Here is a 17,354-nt window from a genome sequence, read left to right as displayed (position 1 = left end):
CTGTCTGCTATCCCTACGTATTTGGATGGGCATTTAATGCTACTTAATTAACTGAGCTATGTAAATAAAAGAAAAAAAATCCTGTTAGGAAAGGGAAGCAAACATAATATGTTTTTATTTTATAGGTAATAAAACCTGTAATCAACCAGTATTTTGGATCATGGCCAGAGCAATCCTTCCCATGATACCACATACACATCTCTCTTTTGACATTCACGCAATACACAAGGAAAAAACCTATTAAAAACCATGAAAAAAAGTTCTGGTCTTTTTCATATCATATCTATCAGGGATTTTAATTCACTCAAAAGTAGTCATTATTCTTAAATTCCTTAGCACTAATGTAGCAGATGTTTCCCTGCTATCAAAGATTTATTTGTCAGAAAGGACAACTGGCTATAAAAAGTGCAACTCTGTTAGCTTTATTTTTAAAATGTGTATTTTCATGAAAGTGATAAAATAACAACAAAATGAATACTACAAGTTTGCTTTCTTTAACAAGCAGTGAAAAGTTCAATGTCTGTTTACAGATAAATGCTCATTCTTGCTTAAAACATTTTAACTCCTCCACCTACCTTTTGACCTCCTGCAGATTCTGCACTGTGATGCTCTTTTAGTTTTTGTTCCTGTTCCATGATGTCTTTCAAATGCTCATTTACCTAGAGACAAAATAGTTCATTTAGTTGTCTGTTCTAAGAAACAAGACACAGAAATTAGAAGTTCTTCAAAAGGTCTATAAATCACGAAGACAGAACTAAAGAGATAAACCAAACATTTCAGACTATAGCCCTGAAGCAAATGTCAGTCTTGGATGCAGTCTAAGGTCACTGCCTGTTAGCTCTACATTGTACAAAATAACCTGTCCCTTATTATGCTCAGTCACATTTGATTAACAGGGTATCCTTGTCACCTGATTTGATTATGCAGTGAAGGTAGATCACTTCAAGCAAGATGTGTTCAAACAAACAGAGTAGCTTTGGGTTTAAATCATGACAAAGTACACAATGAGATGACAACTTACAAAGAGCCAAAAAGAGACCCTTGAGCAGGCACTGTGGCATCTCAACATGACAATGACACCTGAGATGTCACATGTAGTATATATTCCAGCATTAATTTAGACTTCCCATTTATTTGGTCCACACATGTTTAACTTATTTCTGCATGCTTTTCTTTTTCTATTCCATAAACAGCAGATGTAGGAACAGTCTGTATCAGAACAGTCCTGATATACCTACATACACAAATACACATCCTGGCCTCTCATCTCTAACTGAATCATACAGATAACAAAGAAAACCCCAGCCTGCTTTTCCAGCACTCATACCTTGTTTATCCAGTACATGACAGCATCCTCAATGTCATAGGGTACCTCTGCAGGCTGGAAGAAGGTTGAGTACTGCTGGGTGCATGCGATGACTTTCTCCACGCTGATCATCTCCACAGTGTAGGCCATCATGAGCGTGTCGATCATGGCCAAGTGAGCACTCTGCAGCGACAAACACCAACACTGATCAGGCTGCAAATCAACACATCTTCCTTATGCACTGCTTCTGAACATAGCCACATGCATGGAAGGACCAAAACTGTGAATGCTATACGTTTTCTGTCTGGTTGTCAGTTTTAAATGAAAAGCTAATGAAAACAAATATAACAGACCTGGGAACACAGACTAAATTGCAAATAAAAATAATTTCCTTAAAAAACCCCCACCAAACTTAAAGAATTAAAAGCAAACAGAATAAGCAAGTTTACTGAATGATTGAAACATCACATCACTTTTAAGAGAGCTAACGAGATCTTTTAAATTTGTCACCATAGCAAAACCAAACCTCCCTGTCTGATCAATGTTATTTGTACAGGAAATAAAAGCAGGAACTTGGGGATTGCTAAACCATCTTCATTATCATGAAAATGCTGCATTAATATGTGAAAGTTCATCTATATTTAAAGTCTTAATCCAGGAAGAAGATGTGATTATACTAATCTTTAGTAAAAACCCAACAAAATGATAGAAAAACATCTCTTCTTCTTCCAGTAAAGTAGTTATGTCATGCAGATGTAAGGTAGGTGCCACAGCTATAGGTACACAGCTAGGTTTAAAATAATGTATCTGCTGTATAAAAGAGGAGGTACATTTCTTCTGGGATTATATATTGAAAGACAATGGCTGTTTCACAGTTTGTAATAGTTCAAAATCAGCAAAGAATTCCCCCCTCCCCAAACCCAACACAATAACAACAAAAAAAAAAAAGGTTAACAAGGATTTACACTAGATTCTTGTGATTGAATAACAAAATGATGGTGGCTTTTAGAGGTAGTGCCTACAGCTAAACACATTTCCTTCTGCTTCATGATAAAAAACCAGAAACAGTGAAGTATTAAGCAAGATTTCCCATGGATCAGAACAATTTCCAAAGACAGTATTTTTAAAACACTGTCTTTAAACCCAGCTCACAAAGATCCCCAACATTTGTTAACACCACCACTTCAATACTACAAAAAATATTCATATAAACATCTCACAAGGTAGCTGTAACAGCCATGGTAACAGCAATGAACAACATGAGTCACACAGCAATATGCTATCTAATCATCACAGTTAAGGTAGCTCATGCACATCACTTATTCCAGAATTCACAGCAGGAAAAGGAACAGATCCAGACTCTGTGCTGCTCTTAGTGTTTGTGTCATCAATGACAGTGATCATGCTGACCTCAGAAGCAGGCAGCAGCATGTACTGATTTTTTAAAAAGCAGTTAAATTGCTTTGTTTCACAAAGAAGGCAAACTACACTTAAAAGACATTCACAAAACTGAAGCTGACAGCCAACATTCCTGGGACAAGCCCGGACCCTGGGTATGGCCTGAGAGCCCTGTCTGCCACAGAGTCCATCCCTGCTCCCACAGCACAGCTCCACAGGCATCAGCACCTCCCCCCTGCTGCCACCACTGATGGACTGAATAAACTCCTTCCACCACTGCTTTTATGCCTTTAGGAGCTTATCTGCAGCCCTTTATGGACAAACACTGATACAAGCTCCTAGGTGAATGAGGGCACGTGCTGGCAGCTGAATCTTGCCACTGCAAGTATTTCAGAAGGGAAAGGGTGTGCAGCCTCATGAGGAGCCTGCAGCCCAGGGTGCAGAGCAGCAATGCTCTACAGGGATGTAGGAACTGCTCCTCTGCTGGCCCAGCAGTGCAGTGCAGAGGGGGCTCCAAATCAAGCACCACAAACTGTGAGTACAGCCCCCCAAATCCTTGTGGGGGACTGCAGAGCCTGGAACAGCCATACAAACCCATGCAGCTCTGGTAGGAGCTCCCAGCAGATTGGTGAAAGGTACTTCAGCATATGCAACACACAGCAAACAAAGGAAGATGTGGATCATCTCTGATACCTGGGGTCACTGATCTAATAATCTTTCCTTGCTACAGCTTGCCTAATCTGAATGGCACCTGGGTTAAAACCTTGGGCTACTTTCAGAGCCTTCCCCCAAAAATAAAAAGGAGACATTAAAACAGCAAGAAAATGCTGGATTTGCTTTTTAAGAGGAGATAGTGCACAGAAATGTGTTTTTTCAGCCAGATAGAAGAGTGCTTCATAGAGAATGCTACTGCTAGGAGCATCAAGGTTGATCACACTGCCTGCTGCACAAGGGAATGCTTTCCATCCTTTACTCCCTGCCTGTGGGAAGGACACTGCCTTCCATGTGAGCTCTGACAACCAAGGGAGCTCCCAGAGGTGTGAAAGCAGCATCTTCCTGCCCAGCTGTTGCTCCATGAGTAGTGCCCTGGCTACTACACCTGTGCTCTGAGACCAGCCTGCAGGAAAAACCAGCACTGAACTCCCCTGAGGGAACTCAGCAACCTTCACCTCCCCTGCTGGATCATCAGCTCCTCTGGAAAACACAAAGTGTTTTTCCCCTGGAAAATCCTACTAAGTGGATTGCCAGTGGAGAGAGAAAGACACTGAAGTGTTGTTAGAACTGACAATATGCTCGATACATTATAAATACATTATAAAAAGTAAATTATTTACAATTAGTTAACTGAGTCTCATTTTCAATGCTTCTAGTGAATCATTAATGAAGTGCAAACTACTTAAACAAACAGAGGGAAGAATGACCTTAGATAATAATTTGTACTATCAAAACTAAGTGTAATAAACTTTTACCAACACTGTGATCCATGTCACAATCTTTATTGCTTGCATACAAGCAATCAAATACAAGCATCTTCAGTCTCAGAAGTGACTCCAAGTTATTTTGTTTATAATCCAGGCAGGACACTCAGAAGACTTTTAAAAACCAGTAAATAATGGAAAGAAGAATGAATAATATCCTGAGAAACAAACAATTAACTTTTTTAGCTAGCAAAAATCAAACTTTTGATTTTATAAATAGTTTCTTTACTACTGAAAATATTTAAAACTAGTAACATATATGGATTTATTCCCTTAGAAAATTGCAAGCAACCAAATAAACATATAGGATAACTTGTATCTAAAATAGCTGTTTGTTTAGTTTGGTTTATTTGCTGTGTTGCTTTTTAAACTAATGACAAAAAGAACAATAAAACTATTTAATTGCACATAAAGCCCTACTGGTTTTCTTCCATTTATTCTGGGAAGAGCAGACAAGCTGCATTCTTTTACATATCATCATTCACTGTGCTCAATAAGAAAGAGTAAACTAAAAACTGCACTATAAAAATAGCATCCTACTCTTCCAAATACAGGCTTTGTCAACATAACTGAAGTTCTGTAAAAAAACCCCAAGTATTAAGATATTCTGTTGATAGTAATAAATGTTCTGATTTTTTTTTTTTTTTTGCTCTCTCACTGAGCAGCATATTTTAGGTAGAGCTAAAAAAATCAAGAGGGAAAGTTTACTTTTGCTAGTCAGATCTGCATTTATAAGCGAACTATGCAAGGAGGCAACATTTCATATCTGAGGGAGAATCAGAAACCACTTTGAGCTGGGCAGAAGCCGGGAGCAGCAGCTCAGCAACATCCTCTTTCTCCAGACACACCTGGACACGATGCCTGAAGGAAGTGCCCAGGAGCAGCTGACAAACTGGGATCAGCACAGTACATTAATTTTTGGTACTTTCTCTGAGGTGGTACCATTCAGATACACAGCCTAAAAAATCCAAGCAGGATTTTCATGCTGTCACATTCCTCCCACACCCAGAATTGCAGCAAGGCATAAATAAAGATGTACAATTCCAAAAAAGAAAAATAATTTTAGAGAAAGAATTTTAAAACCCCCCACACGGTAACATAAAACTATACAAAACCATTAGAGAAATATATTTTTAAAAAGTCAAGATCAACACAGCAGCAGTGAACAACACAGGAAATAATATATTTTTCCCATAAGTGTTATGGGGAGATTTGGTTTATGACAATTCTAAAAACCAATTTTTCCCTTGATTGCTTCAATACAATGGTGCAAAGTAATAAAGCCTTAAATAGAACACAAAAATACATTTAAAAATACAAAATGCTAGATTCTTAGAGGTATTTTATTTTCTAAGACACAAATGTACTTTTGTCTTCCCCAGCTACAGCCTGCAAAGAACACAAGAGTTTTAATTTACTAATCTTAACAATCTCATGTAATTACTGGTTAGTTTCTGCCCTGTAATGTAGGTTCCACAGCTTTTCATTCTACTGCTAAATAGTTCAATAAGAAGCTTACTGAACTGCAGAAGAAAAATTATTCTGAGCATGGCTGCTAATGCTTTCCTGTCTGCCTAACATTTGATTAGAGAGCTTCCTTCACCTCCATTGAAGAACTGAGAACAACTTCATTAAAAAGTGCACTAAGCAAAAGGTGTATATGATACTGTACACACAAATACTTAGGGATAAACACACAAATTACAGACAGCTCCTACACTGTTACCTGCTACTAAGGATATTTCTTATATTCCACTAAATGATACTCAGGCCAGGAGCTCCCTTTTGAACTCCCTCTTTAGGAAAGGTATAGACAAACTCATTTCCCACTACAGTACTTGAAGAAAGGGGAAGAAAGAAAACAGAGGATATAATTGTTACCCTTGTGCTAAATAGAAATAATTAATTAATTCACTCTTTCCTGGAGATTTTTCTTGTAATAAAAGTCCCCTACACTCACTATGCTTTGGAGAAGAGATTTGATCTTTGACAGACTGGCTTTTGTAAACAGAAATACATATTGCACAACAAATACATATATTTCTAGCTAAATTCACTAAAGAGTTTGCTTCAACTGGATCAGGCACTTAAGCAAAGAACACAAGAGATAAAAATTCTCCCAGCTAAATGTAAAGAGCTGATATCTCCCTTGCATTAGTAGTTAGCATGTAACCAACTTCTTCTGCCTTCTGAAAACAGAGCTTTGGATCCAGGTACATTTCACATTCCAGTAAAAAAAACAGTAATTCCAAGGGCTTCATGAAAATTACTCTGATTATCAAGAATATAGATGGAATAATCACTGTAGGACACATACTTAGGAGAAAAGGTAAAAACAAGACTTGCTCCTATCCATGGTAAAAGAAAGCGAGTAATAGCAGGTGAGTGTGGGCTAAAACACAGAGGAAAGCTGTGCCCAGAGCACTGCCAGGATCTCCTTACACACCACTCTGACCCACATCTGTGCACCCAGCTTCCTTGCAGGTTCTGTGAACAACAGTTTGGGCAGCCTGGCTAGCTTAAGCCTCCAGGCCCCTTTCCCAGAGACCCTCCCCCAGATAATCCAAATCTCAAATCAATCTGCTGGCATAGGGAGATATCATCTAAACTCCAAGTCTCAATTAAAAATCACAGAATTCCAGCTCAGGGAAAGTACAGGCCAATGCCTAAATACTGCAGGTGAGGAAGGAATTAATGAGCAGAGCCAATAGATGATAACTCCATTACAAATTTCAAAGTTTTTACTTCATTTGACCATCATTTTTACAACAAAGCAAAGACAATTTTGATACTAAAAAGGGAACAAGTTCTAAAATATTTCAACCAACAAAATGGAGCAGTCTGAAGTAGTCAGTTCTGCTCTGTCTGATGATTTTTGGAGGCAATTCTTCTCTAGCCTCACACAGCACAACTCTAAAATAAGCTGAACTGTCTAGTTAGTCTTGTCCTGCAAGGGAATGATCATGCTGAATTACCTCCTTGCTGCATTGCCACGAAGAACAAGGGCTTGACTCTCACAGGATGCTTACTCAGCAAGAACAGGCTTTACTGAGTCATGCTAAGCTCCTTGAGACAGGTTCAGCAACACAGAAGGAATGGTTTTTGCTTTCAGTATTTTTATAGCCTTCTCTATTTGGTTAACTTTTAAAATTTAGTAACCTATTATATGAACATATTAAGAAATAATTGTTGGGCTGACTATACACATCTGCCACTTCTATAAAAAGGCTTTCTCAGGTACAGATATTGGCTGTGTTAAGCATTTTGATAGCACTTACAAGCTTGACCTAAGACTTCCTCATAATGCTCGTTAGGGAGCTTCATATTTGATTTACTAACTCAATCCTAACTAAATACCTAACAGAGATTCCCAGAGTTTCTGGATGACATAACCAAGCAAGACTTTGACCTACTCCAGGGCATAGTGAAAGAAAGTACCTGCACAACACACACTGGAATCAAGAACCAGCAAATGGTGTTCATCTCATTATTTGAATTTTGACTTATTTTACAGTTTCACATGACCTACTTTGAATTTTTTACATATACTTAGCAATTGCAAGTTGCCTGTTCTTATTTACTGGGAGAACCAAGAGTCTAATGGTAAAAACCACAAAGGCACTTCAGTGTTTGTATGCTAAGTACTCCAAGTTTTAAAGATAAATACTGATAGTTAGACAGTTTAAACTAAAGTAAGAAAGTAACACAGTATAACTGGTAAGACAGTTATACACATTTCCACAAAGAAATAGCAAGAGCCTCAAATTTCCCAGAGGACTTTGTTTTTGCAGATAATTGGGGATTTTCCTAGAACATATTGTCAAATCCTGTCCAGATAAAACAACTCAAAAATCTCTTACAAAAATGACTTATGTACATTGTCTCCTTGCTCTTATGCTGGTTCACACCAAGAACAAGCAGTAATTGTATTAAATATAATCTGAATTTCTTATTTTCACAGCAAGCTCCGCTACTCTTTGAAGAACACAGGAGTGGGAAAAAGAAAAACAAGCCTTTGTCTTATCCATATATCAAAAGAAAAGTAGTTCCCTCTTCCTGACTCACTCATACCTGCATAGGAATGTCATTAAAACCACCGGTTTGACTTCTCTGGCAGCTCAGCTAACACCTGCAGAGGCACTTATCACCAGGAGGCATCAAAGCACATTCCCCTCAGAACATCTGCTGGAGGAACCCAGCCCTAGCAGTGCTGGAGAACTACCAGTGCCTCATGGACAAGGAGGAGTGGTAAGACAAGGAGATTTCTACAGAACTTGGGGTGAATGGTTCAGGGTTGGGTGACAGGTTGGTAAGAAGTACGTAAGAGGGGAAGTTCGGCAAATAAAGAAAGAGGCAGAGGCCCCAGATAAAATTAATGTGTAGTGCTGAGGCATTAATCAATGGAGATGAGACTGGAAAAGGAAACAGGGATGTCTTCTCCAGTGCATGAAGCCCTGAGCCTCAGCATCCTGCAAGCCCCAGGGGCAAAGCCTCCCTGTGCCTCAGCTCAGTCCAGGGTCAGAGCAGACTACTGCTGAAACTTTACAGCACACACTGCTAGTTCATCTGTTTGGCAGCTCAATACTGACAGCCAGTTCTGAATGGCAGCTTTCTAGCCCAGGTAACTGCTACCACAGCCTTTATCTCACAATCCTTAGAAGGTTTAAAGACTTGAATGAATGTAAAATGCCCATTTGATAAACGGCATGCAATCATCTAGACATTACCATAGTAATTTACTAAAAAAACACCTATTGTAATACAGAGCATACAGAGCATGGTATTTCACATAATTCTCAACATTTAACAAATCTACCGCCTTGGTTTCTGATGAACTGAATTGTAATAATGAGCTTTTCTGCATATAGTACTAATGATGCTTTAATTGCAGTGATGAATAGTACAATATACTGGTTTGCTCAATTAATCTGTTTCAGAAACTGAACTCTCAATATCATTATGCTTGTAAAAAAGGTAAACAAAAATGACTGCTTTTCTGCAAGAGAGGAGATGATGTTATCTGTGGTTCTTCCCTTATTTCTCAAACTAAATGAGGATCAAAGTAGGGCCAAATTATCAATGGGAATCTCCAAATGAATTCCACACAGTTCTGGGGCTGGCCGGCCAGGGTATGTTTTTAACTGCTACATTCTACTCAGTTTCCTCAGGAAATGTGCCTCCCAGCTGGAACTTGTGTGAGACACTGATCACAATATAAAACTGGAAATACAGACTTAAATTCTCCAGGAAGGTATTTTAAGAACAACTTCAGTTATAAACAAGATATTTGGGGTGTTTTCTTGCAAAAACCATCTTTGTTTTTGAGAGTTACCATCCTTCTTGGTCCAAATTTGTATTGTTATAATGTATGGAGGAAATGTGTATTATTCAGCACCTTAGACACAAAAAAAAAAAAAGTAGTATTGAAGAGGCCTAATGCCTCTGACATGTAAGCATCCAAGACCTAGGGACAGCTTCATTTTCTCATGTCAAATATAACAGTATATTTACAAAACTGCTGTCCAACCTCCAAAAAGCTTCTGTGCTTTTTTTTAATTGCTGATACACAAAAATCTATTTTAAACATTAAAATCTTTGTTAGGCTTAGCTTTCTTTGGTAATCTAGCAAAATATCGGCTTAAGAAATCAAAACATGCATGTTCATTTCAACGTGCTAGCTTCAAAAAGAAAAAAAAATACTTTCAATTTTTATGTGAGAACATAATATGAAATCTTCCTGCATTTGCATATGAACAGGCTCCTGATAATTTCCTTGCTGTTTCTTTATTAACCATACAAGGGCAAAGAAATAAGGTCATCACGTTCATTACTGTAATGGCAATTACATTAAGGAAAGGAGTTATTTGGCTTTTTTTTCAAAGGTTTTTAAGAATACCACATTTGTAGACCATAACACAGCACAATAAGACATGAGAGGGAAACTGACCCAGACAAAAATTTTCTGCTAAAATAACAGCCAAGGTCAAAAGAAATTACCTAGTCTACTCCTTTAAATGAAGCCTATCAGCAGTGTTAAATAATTAAAACAGACACACAAAATTATACTGATCACAAGAAATCTGTTTCTCTATGGCTGTTAATGTAGTAAAACCTTGCAAGTGACAAGCTGCTGACTAATAGCATTACTAAATCAGACAGCTGACCAACATTTTTTCATCTAATTATTAAAAGATTAGGACAGGCCAGCCCCAACAGTGGCTGCTAAACAAGGATATGGCCTACAGTGATGTTATAGCAGAAGCAGGAAAGGTACTTCATGGTTGTTTCAATAAACATATTCAAAAGGGTTTCCACTTGTTTGGTTAATCTGGACTAAACACCAAACTTTAGGTCAGACTTTGAACCTCTGAAGTAGAGTATGGTTCTTCAGAGAAAGACGCTTACATATGCACACACAGGTGTAAAACAATTGCTTTACTGTAAACTTTAAGATCTGTTCTTTCATTGTTCAAAGCAACTGTACTAAGGAATACACTTGATTCTTAAGAAAGAGCAATCTGTATGCCCTCATAGAGATCATGCTGTACCAATAATCCTTTTTAATAGATTTAATAGATTGGACCGAGGATGTCCACTTCATCTACTGCAGCAGATTTTTGCAGGACATCTGGCAGCAGTCTCCATCACATAAGCTTCTGCTAAGCACAGGGTCATAGCCAGGCTCTGTCTGCATCAGGAACTGCTGCAGACCAACAGGAGCAGATTGGTGCCCAGGAAAGAGTTGTGTTGAGGACAGCATATCTACAAGAAGGACTGCAGTTGTCAACTATCACTACTTTAAAAAAAATCTGGAATTCAAGCAGCATGTTAATAAGGCAATGGATTGTCTTTCTATCAGTGCTTCACAAAATTGGGAAGGTTGATGACATAGTAACTAAAGCTTTTCTTGAAAGTTCCTTTAGTAAAGGCATGAAAAGTGGTTATCAATATGATATCATCTTCAGGTACAATTTCTTAAAGAAAACTTTCTTTTGAAAAATTAGATAGATGCTGTGGTGTGTTCTTAAGTTCGTTAGTTTGCTCCCCCCATTTTCTGTATTACTTCCTGCTGCTACCCTGCCAGTTATGTTGCTATGGAAATGAAACTGCTCCTCCCTTGGTTTCTCTTATAAAGTGAAAGTTGTTTCCTCCTTGGGGTCAGTCAATCACTCTTTTTCTCCTCCCAGGTTTCGAGAATTTTCTTTTCTCTGGGAGGTATGGTTGGCTGTAGCCCCGGAGCCCCTCCTATGATTTATAACAGTTGGTTACTTTAGTATATCAGTTATGTTTCGTACCTCCAAATATGTATTTCTATTGGATAGCCGGGTTTCCCTGCCTTCTTCCCCCCTTTTCCCTTAAAACCCTCTCCTGCCCCTTGTTCGGGGCCATTTGCTGGGTGTTTTCCCCTCTTTGTTGGTTCTTCTGTAATAAACCGACAGTTTACCCCCAGCAAGTGGTCGCCTCCTAATTCGTCTCTCACCGCGCTGCTCCGAGCTATCCCCCAGCTCAGCCCGAGGCCAAAGCCGCCGAGGGGGGCTGTTTTCTGATGCGCAGGGGCCCTGGCCTTCGCCCCTCACCAGATAGCCGGATTCCAGGGCCGTTCACGCCCCCGCGCAGATAGGAAATTAGCTTCTAGCCTATGCACAGAAAATATGAAAATGTTTTACCCAAAGAATTAAGATAGAACAGGAGACCACTGTGAAGTAGAGGCTACTTCTTAGTTAACTGGTGAGCAAGGTAAAACAGTGCCCACTCTCATCCTTCACCAGTATCTGTTTGTGAACCAGCACTTTTCAGGGTATGGAAATGAATTGGAAAGTCTCCTTCCTCCACCTCTCTTTGGTAATGAAGTAACATCCAGTTCATAAGTCTTTTTAAAGATTAAAACAATAAACGACACGATCATGTTCTCATTCCTCATGCATTTTTGGTTTATAATGTTATTATTCCAGGACCTGTTGCATAATTAGTAGCTCTTGAAACAGTGAAGTCAGCTGCAGCAGTAACTTATTCACATTGTAGTAAATAACCATTTTCTTAGGCAAAATATCCCTCCCCCTATTCTCCCCAACTAAGGCAAGCTGAGTAAAAGAGCATGGTGATAAATGAAACAAAACAGAGAAACCAGCTGAAGAGAAAATCACAAGGCAGAAATGGGAAAACTGCTAACTCCTATCCTTTTATTTTCCAAATAATTACTTAAGATGACAACAACTAGATTGTAAGTATTTTCTTTGCTAACAAGAATACCAATAAATGCCAGCAGTATTATTTGAAACTTTGTGCTACAAGTACAAGATATGTCATTGCATGCTGGCCAGAAACCACACAAGCCCTTCACAAGATGAAACCTTTCCTTTGACAAAAGCAGTGAGCCCCATACATGAACCCAATCTTGTGAATTGGAAAGAAGGGAGAAGATGAATGGAGGGAAGGAGCTGGAAAGTATTTTATAGCTTTATTCTTAAACAATGGATTCAGAGACCACCAGCTACAAACATGAATAGTACCCACCGTGCCACACAAGGATCAGTGCAGGCCCTGTGCAAGATTCAGGCAGTTCCACTGATTCTCAGCATTGTTTCATCAGCCAAACGTGTAAAACCACTGAACAAATATCTCTGCTGGGCAGTCTGGCTGTTGAACATTTGGAGGAACTCAAAACAGGGTTTTTTTGATGAGGTGGAAAAGAAGCTGGTATAAGGATTGAGGAATGACATCAAGCCAGGCCAAAATCCCTGGAGAGGTACTGCTGCAAGGACTTAATTGATGGTTTTTCCGACTGGACTGAGTAAAGCAAAGAAAAGTAAAAATTGTTGTTTTCCATTTTTTTCTTAATTTCTAAATGCCTTATTTTGCTCTGTGTTTCATGTCTGTGGGTTGTTTGGGTTTTTTCCAAACCTCCTTCTCATTAAAATTAGAAATTGCCTGACATCTGTTCTTTCTTTTCAAGCATCCAAACTCTGAAATCCCATAATCCGTAAATGGGAAAGGACGATTACTGAGAAACTTGGCTGAACTACATGTGAGACACATTATGGGACATTTCAGCAATCAATTTAAAATCATTGGCTTCAAGTGTGTTATTTCAGAATTGCAGGCAGTATCTGTAACTTATGTTACCTAAAATACCCAAAGGAAAATTTTATCAAACATAAAAAGTTGGCTGTCTGCATAGGCAAGTCAATCTGTAGTATTTGAAAAAGAAAAATATCAATACTGTGATAGAACAAGATGGAATGGGCACTATTAGAAAAGCTGGTATGCAGTTCTCACTGAAGAAGAAATATCACAAGACATGTCCTATTGGTCACAGCCAACACGCAGGATATATTTCAGTATCTACTTGATCATCCAGACATATGACAAGTCCAAATGAGGAAGCAATTTTGCCAATGAAAATCCTTACAATACACATTAACACATTATAGATATGAAAGACTGTGCAGAACTTTATATTAAACATGAAAATTTGTCAATATTTTAAAATGTACTTCAAAACATAAATTAGAAAATTTAGGGTTTGCTTAGGAAAGTTAATTATTCATACTTACACATAGAACAGTTGCTATTTTCAGATGTATTCCAAATTATGATTATTTCAAGTTCTGTGTTGGATACATATGGACACACATCAAGCAAGACAAGAGGTACTAGAAAAGCCCAAGAATGAACCCAGGCCAGAAGAATGCCAAGCCTACAGGAGAATGTACTCATGGTTTCTCCCTGAACAAATGGCTCTGTGGTATTTTAGCTTCCAGTAAATAATGTGTACTCTGTGTATATAATGCAGCCTCAGTGGATATATTGATTTAATTCATTATTTATAACCCATGACAGATTAAAGGTGTGGATATAGATCTGGGGTATCTCATGAATGAAGAACTATTTCACAATCTTATAGTTACTGATGGAGAACAATCACACATGCACCTGTAATCCTCACTTAAATAAACTTTCACTTCAGAAAGACAATTTTCTATGTTCACATTGCTGCAAAGAAAAAGGACAAATACAAAAACTATTAGGATTAACTGCCAAGAATATTCTCGTTAGTACCCATACTTTCTGTTGTGTCTGGAACTCTTCCCATTCATCCTCTTTGCACTTGGATGCAAAACAAATACTAACCATCAAAGAGTGTATGGTGTAGTACTTGCTACATCATGTGGATAGTTTAAAAGGCATTATCAAATCCAAACCAAAGGAAATGCTTAATACAAGTTACCCATACTGAAGAAAAACGAAGACAAAACAAAATCAGTTTTGCATGTCCAGAGAGAAGCACAGAGAGGCTCAACCAGAGCAGCTACTCCAGCCAAGAGGAGCATGAACATCCCTCACTCCTTTCCCTCCATTACAGCCTGCAAGCCCCTCGTGCCACGGCAGGATGTGCAGCCCCCAGCAGGAAGGGTGCTCCCAGCTCCGTGCCTCAGGCAGGCTGAGCAGCACAGGCTGCTGGGTGCTGGCAGAGGCTGCTGGGAGGAGAGGCCCTGGGAAGAGAGGGGCTGCTCAGACCCCCATTCCAGAGCCACACCAACCTACCTTATCAATGCAGGGCACCTCCAGCCAGGGAATAACTCAGTGCTCTGACTCCGTGATTCAGGAGGCTGAACAAATGCTTTATTAAGCCACATTATATCACGCTAATACAATATTATAACCACACTAAAGAGATACTGCTGAAAAACCCCTGACTGTCTGGAGACAGTCAGGACAGCTTCGACCCAATCAATCCAATCAACCCTGTCCAATTAACACATCACTCTCAGTAAACAATCTCCATAACACATTCCACATGTGCCAAACAACAGGAGCAGCGAGTAGAGATAAGAATTGTTTTCTCTTCTTCTCTGAGGTTCTCACTGCCCTTCCCAGGGAAAATCCTGGGAGAGAGAATTATGTCCCTCTCTGTTCAGGGAATGTGAATACCACACTACCTGAAAGCTACAACGACAAAATGGTGCAAAATAAAGAAAGGGCATGGTAATAGTGATTCTTCTTTTACTTGGGTACTCTTTAAAATACTTCCATCATTGATTAACATGACCCTTGCAATGACTTCTGAACTAATCCCTAACTGACTACACTGGGATTCTCTTTACATAAACGACATTATATTGGCAATGTGAGCTTTATCAATGACTGACTAGAGAAGTTATTTTGAATGCTGCTTTCATCTTAACTCTACATTCTAAATGTCTTATTTCCCTTCTTGTAAGTCTGGCTCAGTAACTCTCACGTTTGTTTACATACCCACATTTACACACCAATACGTCTGTAGGAATGAGATGTCAGAGTGGCTTTGAATGCACACAGCAAATGATGTTTGCAACAGGCCTTAATGAGAATGAATCAGTCATTCAAACAGCATTATCCCTTTGAGATATGAACAAGACAGCCTGTCACATTTAGAGACTAACGCCATGCTTTTGCCAGAGTTCCAAGACTACAAATGAAGATGCCACTTTGGTTTTTCCTAGCTTTACAGTGTTTGGCAGTACCAGTAATTTTTTACAACTTTTGTTCATGCATAGTTAAATATATAAATTTAATATATTTAAATAATATCCTCAAAAAATAATATCCTCAGTTCCGTTTCTATAGATACTAATATCAATATTAAAAATCGGGTTTTTAAACAGATCCATTTTATAGAAAAATCAACCCTTACAAACACCAGCCATTTGCTTAACAAGTCCATTTCAGCTCATTTTATGTATATAGTATGATCTTTTCATTCCTCTGTTGCCCTGATCCAACATTAAAAGTTACTGTTACATCCTGGTATTTCAACAAGACACTGGATGAAACAAGTTAAATTCCCTTCTAATTACTGATAAAGAATGTACTGTCAAGTACTGAATGCATTCATATATACAAATATAATTCTATATACTTATGATAAAACATGCTGCTAGGTGAGATAAAGACAAGCAATTCTCTCATATACATAAATAATTAATAGATACATACATAGACGTGGTTTTATAGTCTTCTCACTCAGCCTCCACATTTTATCCTGCATTTGATTAATTTAATAAACATTTCATTGAAATAGAAAGCAGCCCTACCTTAAGCACTATGTACTGCATTCTGACACTCATGACAGGGGAAAACAAGTGACTTTCACCTCAAACCCTCATTAATCTTTATATATATATGTATATATATATATATATATATATATATATACACACACACACATATATATGTGTGTGTTCAAACTGCTTATGCAAATACAATTAATTGCATCTTCTAAAAAGGCATCTGAAATATGTAAAAGAATGCAAAACAGTTTCTGTCAATAAAAGCCTACTGTAACATGCTTTTTCCCAGCAGCAAGTACTGAAATTAAATAATATAAAAAGTTCAATTAGAAGTTCAGTGTTGTTCCCATACCTTTCTTCAGTTTTTTCCTGCTCCAATATCAATCCATTATTTTGCATCCAGAAATTATGACAAAAAAGTAGGAGATAATGGCATGTCTAGTTGCCAACAAATTAACAGTGTATTATTTTAATCTGTAAAGCACCATGTATCCTGATGCTGTTGCAAGAAGCAGAGGAAGAGTGGTGGGAGTTACACTGTGGGAGAAAAAATGATCCCCATTCTGGAAGAAGATATTCCCAGCAATAAGGCTTTATCACATCATGCCTACACACAGATCTGGAAGTCTCTGCTTTATCGGGAGTGTCACAGATTGATGATGTCCTTTTTAAAGAATAACAGAAGCATTTTGGGGAAACACCTCCAAGCACTTGGCTGTGATTATCTTTTAGTAACAAGAAGGTGCAGAGTGGGAGGAAGTTAAAGTTGCTCTGTGTCAGCGATGCTTTGTGAATTGATGAACTCTGAGCTCCAGCCTCTGGAGAAACTTCCTTCCTCTCTCACCCAGCCATCACTCCAAGTCCCCTTGAAATCCAGTTCCTCCCTAGACCCTCTAATCTCTCACATTTTTGCCTCAGACCTGCATCCTGAAGGCCTCCTTGAACTATTCTCAGTATGTGCTGCCTCAGGAAGGAAGCTCATCAGAGTCCACAGCTATTTGGTCTGCACTTCAGCCTTCCCTTTGGCAAAGGAGTGACTTTGGCTCACTCCCCTCTAGTCCAGCAGCTATCTCCAATATGCTTGTAAGAACTTGTACAAGAGAGAATTTGTAAAATAAATAA

The 17,354-nt window shown here is 38.5% G+C and overlaps 1 protein-coding gene across 4 annotated transcripts in view; it reads right to left on the bottom strand.

Moving 5' to 3' along the window:
- The window catches only part of CAMSAP2 (calmodulin regulated spectrin associated protein family member 2), an 81,051-nt gene that overhangs the window by 37,907 nt on the left and 25,790 nt on the right, over positions 1-17,354 (bottom strand). For all 4 annotated transcript variants that reach the window (XM_064720261.1, XM_064720264.1, XM_064720263.1 and 1 more), the window contains exons 3-4: positions 1,328-1,489; positions 576-659 (exon numbers count right to left, since the gene is read on the bottom strand). In XM_064720261.1, coding sequence (XP_064576331.1) covers positions 576-659; positions 1,328-1,489 — 246 coding nt within the window. The remainder of the gene's footprint in view (positions 1-575; positions 660-1,327; positions 1,490-17,354) is intronic.

This window comes from Zonotrichia leucophrys, chromosome 8 (genome assembly GCF_028769735.1).
Source record: "Zonotrichia leucophrys gambelii isolate GWCS_2022_RI chromosome 8, RI_Zleu_2.0, whole genome shotgun sequence".
Classification (NCBI taxonomy): Eukaryota; Metazoa; Chordata; class Aves; order Passeriformes; family Passerellidae; genus Zonotrichia; species Zonotrichia leucophrys.
Note: the sequence above shows the minus strand (reverse complement) of the source record. Positions and strands in the feature narration are given on the sequence as shown.